This window comes from Nansenia antarctica, assembly GCF_963989245.1.
Source record: "Nansenia antarctica genome assembly, chromosome: 5".
Taxonomy (NCBI): domain Eukaryota; kingdom Metazoa; phylum Chordata; class Actinopteri; order Argentiniformes; family Microstomatidae; genus Nansenia; species Nansenia antarctica.
Genome location: NC_137690.1, coordinates 64152503 through 64166242, shown reverse-complemented (window position 1 = coordinate 64166242; position 13740 = coordinate 64152503). Strand labels below are relative to the sequence as shown.

The 13740-nt window shown below is 38.7% G+C and overlaps 1 protein-coding gene across 1 annotated transcript; it reads left to right on the top strand.

Moving 5' to 3' along the window:
* Positions 1 to 4519: 4519 nt before the first annotated feature.
* On the top strand, positions 4520 to 8008 carry en1b (engrailed homeobox 1b; the record flags this gene model as incomplete). The annotated part of the gene is made up of 2 exons (XM_080531114.1): positions 4520 to 5057; positions 7689 to 8008. 2 exons carry the CDS (start codon positions 4520 to 4522, stop codon positions 8006 to 8008), a joined length of 858 nt encoding a protein of 285 aa, XP_080387240.1.
* Positions 8009 to 13740: the final 5732 nt, after the last annotated feature.

Below are 13740 nucleotides of genomic sequence, written 5' to 3'. Positions count from 1 at the left end.
TCAATAAGGTTAATTACACTGTACCCTGTTAGTTAGTTAGTTAGTTAGTTAGTTAGTTAGTTACTTAGTTCGTTGGTTCGTGTTTTATCATTATTATTTATTTATTTTTTACATTTTACAACATATATATGATGATAATGGCCATTTTAGAGGTTGAAATTATCCGCAATCAAACAGTGAGAGTTTATGGTTGAAAAAAGAAGATGGCACTCTTGCATCGCTGGATGTCGCCCGAGTGTCGCCCAGTCCATTGAAGTGATGGTTGGGTTGCTGGGATTGTGTGAAGCTGTGTAAAACAGTGAGCAATTAACTGTAATAACGGCATATAGAAGTAATCGTAATACATCATTTTATACAAAAACAATATTACGCATTATTATGATCATTAGGCCTATGTTAATCTTTATAGCACGACTAGTAACACAAGAAATGATTCAGTTCTTATTGCAGATCGTTTGCGTATGGGTAGGCCTACACCTCTGCAGCCACTCGAAAAGAAACACAAATACAACTTCCCAAGCATGCACTGATTTAATCAAACTATAGTTTCTGTTGACTTGATTCTCTCTTTTGTCGGAGATCCGTATATCTTTGGCAGGATGAGAGAGATGAGATCCACTAGTATTTTTGACCGTGACTGGAATGATGTGACTAGGAATGAGCAAAACCTACTTTCCTGAGTGGCCACTGGGGGCAGCACAAACCTGAGTGGCCACTGGGAGCCAGCCCAAACCTTGTGTTGTAGTACCAGGATGCGCCACTGGGAGACAGCACGGACCTTGTGTTGGACCAGGACCCCAGCAGAACTAACAGAACCACTCTTTCTATTCTACATGGTTTGTCCAACAAGAAAATAAACAACATTCTGAGAAATCACCATGAGGCATTGAGAATGATCTGAAATAAGCCTCGATGGAGACATAAAGCTGCAGATTAGTATCCTTACACATAAGCTTAAGGCATTTCGTTCAGATGTGAACATGTGTTTCGCTTCAAATATTACATATACGTCTCTTGATAAAAAGACGCTTGATAGGTAGGTTCAGTCTAATCTTTAAAAGAAACTAAATCAAGACGTAACCTGAACAGCTAAGAAAGATAGTTGATCAAATCCAATAATGTAATAGGTTTAGATAAACATAAGATAAGATATAACACAATGTTACATTATATTATTCATTACATGAAATTACATTTCAGTATTTTACACATTTTGTTAGGCTCGAATGCAAACCCATTGAGTAGGCTATGACTTTAAATCACCCACCACCCTCTATTATTAATAATTGTAACATATTACTACACTCATACAGAGAAACAAAATAAGCTTAATTCAGATAAACTTCGTGGATCAGGTGATCACCTTTTGAAAAAGGGTGGACCGAAATATGTAGGGACACATTCGTTATTAACCTACTCTTCGTTTGATATAGGCCATACTAAATATTTTCAAATCATGTTTATGCCGATTTTTTTTCTTCTAATTCGTTCAAATAGATAGGCCAATAGATACTTGCTAATTGCATCTTCGACCGATAGGCCAAGATAAACGAGGCAAAATTGCAAAAATACATTCAATGTACAGGGTAGAACATAGGCAACAACTTCGCTGTAAAATAGCATGTACAAATTCCGTCAAAAGTCGACCTATGACAATTAAGTTTCAAGTTTCTATTTGTAAATAAATTGTGCAATTGGGGAATAATCCTGTGTAGGCCTTTACTCATAAAAAAACATCAATTTATCCAATTACATGAGTGTGTTTTGGCAGTATTATTTGTTTTATTAACACATTGTTTTCCTATGGTACAGAGACAGCATATTGAAAACGAATAGACAAATTCTTAACTTTGCAACTTCACCGGAAAGTCCACCTGTCTAACGGGCACTCCCTTTAACGATCATTGCATTTTTATAAGTGCTTGGCACGGTGGTTGGTCTGTATGCCTGTTTCTTTACGTTTTGGGGAAAAGGGGGTTTGACCTTATGTCCCTTATATTATTACAGTGTGCAATTTAATCCATTAATCTGTTAAAAAACGACAGGTCTAGAATGAGTCAGAACAACTTATATCCACTTAGCCATAATGTAGGCTAGGCGATATTTCTGATTATGCACATATACGAATGCAAATCATCCGTCGAACAAATTAAGAAAACACAAAACCAGTGTTGCTTGTACAGTGTTTTGTATTGCAAGTTAAACTTTTCACGCCCTATAGCCTCAAACTATAGCCTATTCTACATTCAAACGGGCTGTTCATTTTGCCCAACGTCCACCGGACGCAGTTCCAACCCTCTTACACTCAAATTACTACATCAAAAAAGTCGACGCTCCTATCAGTATAACTGCCTTGATATGAATTCAACTCTGACCTTATAATTAAAAATAAAGTTTCGGAGAATCGGTTTTGCAGTAATTTCCACACCACTTGACCGTGTGTGTGTGTGTGTGTGTGTGTGTGTGTGTGTGTGTGTGTGTGTGTGTGTGTGTGTGTGTGTGTGTGTGTGTGTGTGTGTGTGTGTGTGTGTGTGTGTGCGTGCGTGTGTGTATTCAATAATACGAGCTGCAGTCCGTCAGTGCATTTATCATCCTATTACTGTAACAAATCCAGGTCCAATACATGAAAGGTAAAATGAATTACCAACGTTAAGCCGTCAATAAAGTCATTTCTGTAAACGCTGTCCCCCAAGACTCCCGCATTATTCAACTGGCTTTATCAGCACCTTGGAAATTACGTGGCGGTCCTCGCAGCGTGTAATATGGCCCTGCTTACTTTGATTAAGCATCTTGCCAGGGAATAGTGACAGTGCTTTTGACCAGGTTTTATTCACTCCCCTGCCAAGCTGATCAGGTGGAATGAAGAGTAATTAAAACCTATAAATTATCTTTTGCAGTCCCTCTCAAGGCGTCTCTTGCAGGCAAGATAAGAGCTAGAGTCCTCATTTACCGCCTGAAAAAGACTGCGTTTTACAATGGCTACTTGGCTAAATAGCATATTGATAGTGTCCTAATTAGAATTTAATTAAGTACCCACAGTACCGTGTGGGATAAAGATTTCAATCCTAGAGTGTTGAATTTGAATCCATTCTATAGTTTCAAGCAGACTTTCTTATTTAATTACTAATTATGATTATTTATGTGTCGGTTTTCATTCAGACTGTATAAAACGGAGGAGAAAAATGATACATCATCATGGGTCAAACAGGCATATTAGTACAGTAGCATCTTCAATGCGCTCACGCGCTCATACGTGCCTGTGTGTAGCCTAAGGTGCTCTGTTATGCTATATGAGTTTATAAATGGGATTGCAATTTCCGTGCTGTGATATTTCATTTCACGCGCAAAACCGCACGTGATGAAAAATGTGACTTTAAATTATTTCATTTTTAGAAGTTGCTTCTAACCCTAACCCTAACACTGAGTTGTATTTAGGCCTGCTCTGTCTGTTATGACACAATCATTTTCATATGATGTCCTAGCATTATGTAGGTCTATTTGTTGTCCAGTGTAAATTGAAAAGGAGGGTAGGTCTAAACATAGCCTAAATAAACTGACTCAACGACATTTGGATGCAAGTAACTCACCTTGAAATTGGTGGGTGATACTTATGTTTATGAATCCTTTAGCCGCTATATCACACCAACTTTAATATGCGTATATTAGCTGAAACATCAATATAGTTGTTTTCCCCTTATTTTATCAATCCGACTAGTGGTATCAGAACCTTGTGCAATTAGCCTACTCTAAAAACCCAAGTAGCCTGCTTGAGCTTGAGCGTTGCCTCTCGGAGAAGAGAATATAATAAAACATTTGTCCAACTCTGAAGACATGGAGAAAGACCCGAACAGGTGCGCCAATGGAGCTCATTAAATACATGAAGATGGGATTAAAGTCAGATAAACAAATGGAAATATAAACATTTCCTGTAGTAGTAGTAGCCTACAATAGGCCTATCCGTGTTATGCTTTCTCTATCGATATTAAACTTACATTGCAATTTCGTATGCTGGAAGCGTGCACTAACTGAGACCCCCAGTTTGGCGTCTAAAACCCGATATATTATTTATTTACTTGTGAGAGAATCGTAAAATTCGATTGGACGTCGTCACTTGTGACAGCAAGGATCTCCACAGCTGATTGGTCTATTGCACGTGTGTGTGTGTGCTCACGTGCTTCCGGTTGGTGTAAAAAAAAATAAGTGTGTGAGAGGGATAACGGGTTTTAGCGCTGACATACATCCAGAGAAAGGCAGGGTTGTACAACGTTGCTGTTCGCAATGTGCAGCCAGTCGCTCAAGGCAGGGCTTTTATTATGACACTTGCATCGCAGACACTATGTCGACAGTGTAGAAAATTGTCCGATTTAACAAATGCATGTTACATATCTTCCAATATTCAGTAGTCTATAACACCGATCTCTTTTATCTGCTATTATTTTGGATAACGGTATTGAGCAACAAGTGGAGTTTGGCGTGGAGAGTAAGTTGGCGCTCCAGCCGAAAATTGTTCCAGACAGTTATGGAAGAGCAAAAGGATCCAAACAGCCGTGACTCGACCGAGGGAGAGAGCGTGTCCCACTCCCCGAATAATATGCCACAGTCTCCTCCGATTTTGCCCCACCAGCAGGATGCACAACAAGTACACAGAACGACAAACTTTTTTATTGACAATATTCTACGGCCAGACTTCGGCTGCAAGAAGGAGCTGGGGAGTCGTGAGCGGGCACAGACCTCGGGCAGAGAGAACGTCAACCCCTTGATAATAAGGCCATCTCACGCATCTCACGCCAGCAGCCTGTCCCAGGACTCCAACTGCAGCAGTGACAGCACATCTTCCTCATCCTCCTCATCGTCCTCGCCGTCTTCCAAGCAGAGCTCGTCCAAACAAAACAGCGAAGGCAATGGGACTACCACGACGAGATATAACGGAGACAACAGCAAGTCAATTATGGTTGTGAACGCCAGTAATGGAGGATCTCCACCAGCGAAAGAGTCCCAGCCGATGTTATGGCCTGCGTGGGTTTACTGCACGAGATATTCGGATCGACCATCATCTGGTAAGGCGCTAGCTTCTGAATATTGCCAATGTTTTATGATGTGTTATCGTTATATTGTTTATGATTTAAGAGCATGCATAATACTTCGTTGGATAGGAAGTAGGCTAACCCCCGTCCCCCCCGGCGTAACCCCCCCCCCCCCCATATAAAAGGTGATGGTAATGACATTAGCCACAACAAGACCCATATTCGTAGTTCTAATCATAATAATCACAATTTGTTAAGTATAACGAAAGGAACAGTGCTCATAGTAATGCGCATGCATGTACACGCGCACACACGCACGCACACACACACACACACCCACACACACACACACACACACACACACACACACACACACACACACACACACACACGCACGCACGCACGCACGCACACACACACACACACACACACACACACACACACACACACACACACACAGACACACACATTCGTTTTGGTGAGAACATGTTTTAGATTGTGTTCAAGAATGATAGTCTACTGACTTACAAACATGCAGCCATGACACGATAGGACCTACCATATTGTTTTAGGAAACGTTATCCAAAAGTTTTCCTCAGTTGAAAAGACAAACTATGGGCAAAGAGACCATCACATCAGTTTAACAACCAACGTCATTTTCTGATTTATTTCACATTATGCTCTTAACTGTTCGTTCGATAGTCGTTCGTTATTTAGCCCCAATTGTACCCAAGCAAAGTGCATTCTAACATTAACTATAAAGATGACAGATGTATCAAAGTATGTATTAATAGAACATGCATTAATTAACTATTGATAGACCCTCTAAAATCAAGCCTTTGACCTCATTAATAATTGATGACAAAATATGCTATCTATTGTAAAATATGCACAATAAGGCAATCATGCATAGTGGTATCCATAGATCATAAACCTACCTCTACGATCTCTTTCCATATCGCTAGAATAATTTAATTGACCCACTATTTCTGATGTTAGGGGGTTGCATTTTTCAAATCTTCCTAAACTTGATACGGATTTCTCACCATTGTCAGAGAAGATGCATTGATTGGCTAAAATGATTGATTGAGCTATCAACCTTGAACTAAACATCAATGGTACGATTCGAGAATGAGATTCAGTGAGAGTCAACTTACGTATTCACCCAGTTGGATAATGTATTGCTTGGGATATATATTTCAGTGTGCAAAGTATGTATTGGCATAATGTAAGTGCCTGTTCGTGTGTTATGAAACTTGGGGAACGCAGGTAATCTCTGTTGTTGCCCTTCTTGTGCGCCTTTAGGCTGATGTTGTTCAAAAGTGTCAAATTAAGAAGGCAAGGTCAGGGTAATTTCGTGCAAAAAGGGTAATTTCGCGCAAAAAGGGTAATTTCGTCCATTCAAAATAAAACATTAGTATGCACAATAATGGACTCAGTGGTTGTTATGATAGCCTCTAGGTAGCCATATCCTTCATGCTGTAATGCAATGTCAAATTGGGGTTTAAACATTAAAATCCATATTGATTGCTTTATGTATAGGCTAGATGTTACTGGGCAAATGGAAATCGCGTTTTCTGGTATTTTATTTGGTCTTATTTGCAGTTGAAAAACATGTCAATAAGGTATAGTCATCAATAACACAGTAATAAGTGAACGATTATTGATATTATTTGAAGAACTATTGGATGCTACAGTAATTAGATATTGGGTTAATGTCATAGTTGGAGCAGGCCTATTAGCAGCACATGTCAGAAATTATGAATATCTCAGATATTCATTTCAGTGTGTGCTGGGATTGAAATAACCAATAATCGTATACCAGCTGTTCCTTTAGCAAAACTGCAGGCTATAGCCATACGTTTCAAGTACAGTGCCATTTTACTGGTGATCAGAGAGTTGACTGTTGACCTTTTCAAATCACCAAATACATTGCCATCGATTGAATTTCACTTGTATGACAACAGCAAGTCCTGTACTAATTGATTATTGAAATAGAATTAGCTCGTAAAGTAGGATTGAGAATATGGTTGAGGCCTATAGGCTTACTCACGCAAATGTTGTGATGTATCCTCCTCATGCCCTTGCTTTTTGACTGTTCTAATGCGCAGTGAACAATAAAACGACATCAATATTGACTACCCATCGTGTAAAGCAGTTATAGCTTATCATCAGCTTTTATGTGAAGCTATAGGCTACATTTCATATCACGACCTGCCGTGCGTATAACAAACTTGAAATGCCATTTTTTGTGTGGCTGGTTTGGCGCTGCCAATTGAAAACATTTGGAATAATGCTTAGCTCAACTTAGAGTGATATGCGAAGACTAGTGAATTGTTAATAAAAAAAGATATTCAATGATTATTCATTTAAAGGATATTATGGCAATCATCTAAAAAATGGTATATTAGAATACGTTTTCAAAACTTGTGTCTTTGCAACTGTTAGTATTAGCTCCAATTAACAGTATAGAACACAGTAATGAAATATAATATCAAGCAATATATAATTATAACTTACTGCAATAACCGAGTTCACTGTCGTGTGAATGGATGATAGGACATGAATGAATGGTAATGAATGATAGGTTAGTGTTGTTGGGTGTGTTTAACTTAAGGACTTGCTGATATTTACGTGTTCGTTTCATTGTTGTTTCTACACTAGGCCCAAGGACACGAAAATTGAAAAAGAAGAAAAACGAGAAAGAGGACAAGAGACCCAGAACCGCGTTCACGGCGGAACAGCTGCAAAGACTTAAATCCGAGTTTCAGGCAAATCGCTACATAACAGAACAACGGAGACAGTCACTTGCCCAAGAACTGAATCTCAACGAATCACAAATCAAAATCTGGTTCCAGAATAAGAGGGCAAAAATAAAGAAGTCCAATGGGTATAAAAATGGCCTGGCCCTCCAACTCATGGCCCAAGGACTGTATAACCATTCCACGACCACCGTACAAGACGAGAAGGAGGACAGCGAGTAGACCTATTTTTCCCTCACCAGGCTACAGACCCATAATAGAGGGACTGGACTCTTTTTTGAGAACTGTTTAAAGAGGTAAATACGATTGGACTGGGAAAGATGCTATTTAAAACAGATTCCTGTTTATGGTACAGTATATGGACATAATGATATAAAATACGAACATTATTAAAGTTTATATATAGCCAAACAATATGACGTTGTATATATTTAATTTCAGGTATGGGGTCTGTATCAATCCCTACTTGCTGGAGATTTTTTTATCTTTTCTTTTCCTTATGTTGGTCATTGTTTTAGTAAGTGTCTGACTAACTAGAAATGTTGTGATTTCTGTCTCCCCAATCCCTAAATTCACAATTCTACAGACTGCGTTACTGAACTGACGCTTCAAGCCAAAGATTTTAATATGTTCAGAGAATATGTAGTCTGAAATAAAAATGTAGAATGTGCTATAGATTCCTTTCCCTTATTGGAATACATTACATAAAAAGGGTATTTGTTTAACGATTCAAAAACTATTCATATAGCCTCAGTCCTATATAGGCCCTCAAGACGCAATAGGTCAACAGTCAAGACAGAGGCGACAATGACCCACCATGGCATATTCTCTTGGTCTTTCAGGGAAGGGTACTGCTTTGTTAAAACAAACTTCATTCTATTGCGTTAGGATTCTATTACCAGTTGTTTTCTTCCCCCGAGGCCTGCCTTATACCTGTAGTCTAAAGAACAATGGGTCATTATGCATTATGCTTGTGCATTTTTAACTTACAGCTAACTTATGTGAAATAATATGAGTATCTGAACATTTGGCACAAGGCATGTCTTTAAACATTTCTTTTTAATAGTCTGATGGTGCCTTCGGTGAGTGCATGTCCTCACGCTAACAGTGGTAGGCCTTTCCATCAAGGTCATAGTGCAGGTTGTTATTGTTCGTTATATGAAAATAACGATAATGGTAATGGTACTCTACCTCAAAATATGCATTCGCAATGAACCAACGTAAATGGGTAACCAACGTGACCTCGTGACATTGATGGTTCATTGCAAAATGATGGTCTATTTGAGTGTGCGAATGTATTATAATCCGTCAGTATGCATATGCAGATATGTTGGGGTGCCTCCTCAGCTCGTCTATAATATAACAACAACAACAACAACAATAATAATAATAATAATAATAGTATGAATCATAATATGAATAATAATAATAGTAGTAGTAGTAGGTCTAGTAGTAGTAGTAGTAGTAGTAGTAGTAGTAGTAGTAGGCCTACTACTAAAAAATAATTGCTATTATTATACATTAGAAGGCTGTGTTGTGCTTTCAATAGGCTAGCATTTAAACTCCTTGTGGAATATGTAAGGATAATAAAATCGACACGCTTTGGGTTGTTGAACTTAAAGGCAAGTGTAATTAAACGCTTTAGAGTTAAACATGGGATATGTAGAAGATTAAATTACCCTCAAGTTAGCCTGCCTGTTGGGGAACACATTGCGATAATTCACAATACAATTATTGTCTTGAAAACATTCAACAATATCTTTAAATAAAAAGAAAACTAAGCAACGCATTGACAACGGACGAAGAGTCGCTCAGATAGACAAGCGCTAAGAACAATTAGGCACACGCACGCACGAACTCTCTCTCTCTCTCTCTCTCTCTCTCTCTCTCTCTCTCTCTCTCTCTCTCTCTCTCTCTCTCTCTCTCTCTCTCTCTCTCTCTCTGGCCTGTTTGATAGGCCTCTCGTATAACCTTGGTGAAGCAATATGCATTAGCATTTATTCCCTCGGTTATATTCTTGGTTAGGCAACTTTACAAATACAACATACGGTTGTCCTTTAATCTCGCCTTTCGCTAACATCGGACAACAATAGCTATTTTTCCAAAAATGGATAGGCTATACATTGGACGCATTAAACTATTCTGAGAATTTACGAGACTCAATTATACATGCAGGCAACATTGAGGAACGCCAAAAGTGGTCTACGATCTTGGAGCGAGAGGCATTTGGTCACTCTGTCTAGCAGGTGAGGACGAAATGTAAGAGAAAACCGATTAAGATCAAACTGCTTTTCTACGCCAACGCTTGAGTTTAGAATGATAAGGTTCTATCTCCGTTTAGGGCAGTTCAGAGATATTGAGCGTCAACGTTTTGACATTCCATTATGTTCTGTGAGATGGAACCTTTGTATTTTATGAATTACTAACTCAAAAATGTCAACATTTTAAAAATAACACCACACAGGCATTAATAAACACCTCATGGGTCAGATTATGTAAAAAAACTAAATTTTGACCAAAATGGAAATGGAACCTTATAATTCTAACGTCACAGATTGATACTGGACGGCAGGATCATTCTATTAGGGCTAGTGGGTTTCCCGTTCGGCCTGAGTGTGACTGTGACCTCCAGATATGTAGGTTTGTCTCCCAGTCTGTGACAACATGACACGCGTTGTTCTCAATGGCACTCTGATATTAGGCCTATACTGACGGGGCAGCATGAGTCTTTGTGTCTTCAAAGAATCAAAAGCGCATTCAGGAAGCTACTATGCAGGATTCCCTTGGTAAGTGCAGTCAAAACAAGACAATATACGAACTGATACAATACAAACAGCGAAATTCACTTCTAAGCTTATTAATTGTGTAATTGTGAAATGATATTGTGTTTAAACATTCTCAAAGACGACGACAAACAGGTCTGCCTAACTTTGTTTGGTTCCACTTTATTTAGACTAAACCCTTCAAAGAAATGATTGACTATGGGAACTAACGCTATATTCGGCAAATTGGTAAATGGTTCATAAAAGTATTCATTATACATCCCTAATAGTTAGCCTAATCTATTATCTTAAGTATTGTATGGTGTGATTGCATGTAATTTAGTTATGAATTAACTGGCCATTCCTGTTTAGGACAACGTGCTGCAATTGGACTTAAATGTGACATTTAGTTATTATTATGATGATTATTATTATTTTCAGTGGACTATTTGGATGTCGGCTCACCTACTGAAACAAAACTCATGCATCAGTGTTTCCATAGGCTCAGTTCGTTTCTTATCCGGCTATGATATCCGCAATAGATTAACTTCATAACGCCCATGATCATTTTATGAAAATTACTGGGCGCAACCCCCGCCCCTTGCAAACACACACATACACACACATTGTAGGCTGCACATAGAATGTTCTCCGTATAGCAGGCCTTGGGCATGAAACGATAAAAAAAAGGCCTCGTATTTGTAGGCCTATAGATCAATTAACCAAATTCATGACAATTATAGGCATCAGGGTGACCCCAGCTTTTCAAAAAGGCCTTCAGTTTTTTTTAATATGAAATATTGATGTGGCCTATAGCACATCTTACGCCCTCTCGTGACCCGTTTTCACTTCTTACTACAATGCATTTGAACCATATTATGTTTGAAGGACGACCGCACAATCTGGATATCCCCTTTTGTGAACAGAGACGCATGGCTATCCCAACCGAACCTTTCATATGACCGTGGTTTAGTAAAGAGACGCATGGCTATCCCAACCGGACCTTTCAAATGACCGTGGTTTAGTAGAGACGCATGGCTATCCCAACCGGACCTTTCATATGACCGTGGTTTATAGTGTTGCAGGTGCGCAGGTGCTGTTCTGCGTATATTACTGTGACTGCAGTTTCGGCTTTTATTCTCTTTCACGTCATGATAAACGTCACCGAGTCTGACAAATAACCCAGGATAGGGGATTTCTCTGCAGACCTATAACATATACCCGGCATCAAACCATTGGGGCCTGGCTACCCATGCACTCAATTGTGGTTCATAGAATATACTAATTATTTATGGACAATTTAGAATATTCAAACGTACAAATGTGCCCGTCTGTCTTCATAATCCAAGGGATTTTGAGAGCACTTTGAGCCTATTGGAGCCTGAGGTCCTATAGCCCACTCTGTAGTTTCTACTTTTGCTGTATAGCCTACTGCAAACCATCCTGATATCATTTGACAAAACAATGTTAGTATAGAGTGAAATATAACACACTTTAAATTAGACTGCATAATATATATATATTTTTTTTTTAAACACCGCATTTCAACTGAATGGCACAGGTGGAAAAGACACCACGAGATATGTTTTTTGTTGCTGTTGAAGATTCGAACTGATACTGATAAAAGCCAAATAGGTAGTGTATGTTATCTCTATTACATGGCCTCCAGAGGTCATTCATTCATTCAGGAGACCAAGGCCTCATATTGGCCAACTCAAGTGCAACGGCTACTGCGCAGTTCAATCTAATTAAATTACATAATAGGCTACTTTACTTCAATGGTCATAATATATGTCTCATGTAACAAGAAGTTAGTTTGGATTTAATTAACGCCCCAACCATTTAAGAGCCCGTAGGCTCCTCTCGCTTTTGTTTTTAATTATTTCCAGTGTTGTTCTAACTGCTCTGGGTTCCTATGTTCAACTACGTCTATGAGCTTTAATAAACACGCACACACCACACATACATAATTAATCTGAATCATTATGTTAACAAAGTATATTTGGGTGAGCGGGGTTGCGTTATACAATTGATAGAAAATTAACGTTATGAAAGCAATCCATAGGCGTCGGTGCAAGGGGACGAGGATATGCAAAATAAATCGTTTTTCTAAAAACACAATTCTAAAAATAATAATACAAAATAAAACTAATAGGCTAGGCCCATCGTTTGAATTTGTTCACATCATCAGCTTTAAATCCAATAGACCGATCCACAGAATGTGTAAAAGATAAATATTTGCCTTCAAATTGCATATTGCGCTTGCATATTTTTCCAGAGATTACGAAATTGTAAGACACAACGTGGCCTTATAAGTGTTAGTCCACAGTAACATACCCACCATATAATACATTTACTGCTGTAGATCCAAACGGTTTGTGCATTATAGGCAACAGGACACCTTTTTCACATAAACTCTTTGACCCCTTCTTCCTACGGTTGTGTCTGTCTGATTTTCTTGTCAAACTGTGCCTCAGTGATACGTCGTGTGTCTAGTACACATATTACCTATTTTTTAATGCTTGATCCAAATATTTTTTTTGTGTGTAAGATATACGTTTTACCTATGTTGCTTTGAGGAAAAGATGGACCTACTTTATACATTTGATTTAGAATGGTGCTGTTAAAAAGTAAGCTCAAGGTAGGTAGGCAGCTGACATGACATAGCAAAGTTGAAAACTGTGGATACAATTATTTGATCATCACATTATGAACGCAAACATGGTCTCAGATTCATAACATGAAATGTGAAAGGCACTGGGATGTCACTGAGATGCAGAGCGGAATGTAAGACAATTAGAAATAACAAGGCTAGTTTTCTCACCTAGTCATTTACCAGATGCAGTATTTCTGTTGAAAACAAAGGGACCCTGGGATCCTGTGTATGCTTAGCATAGTCTGCCTTACAGCTACAATATGGTTTTAATTTATATGCAAATTAAAGTAATAAAAGAAGACACTCTTGAAATTACTATACGGGGGAGGGAGCTAGAAAGAGGATTTGTAGGTAGCACTTGGGCATTCTAGGCACATACAAATTTAAGGATTATCAACCTAAACACAACAATAACATTGTTTCCATATCTACAATTTACAGCCATGCAGAGGGAGTCCGTGAGAAATAGATTTAGGGCAGATTAGGTTGCAGCATCATCACCGGGAGAATTTCACAGTTGTGCATGGTCTCCCTTT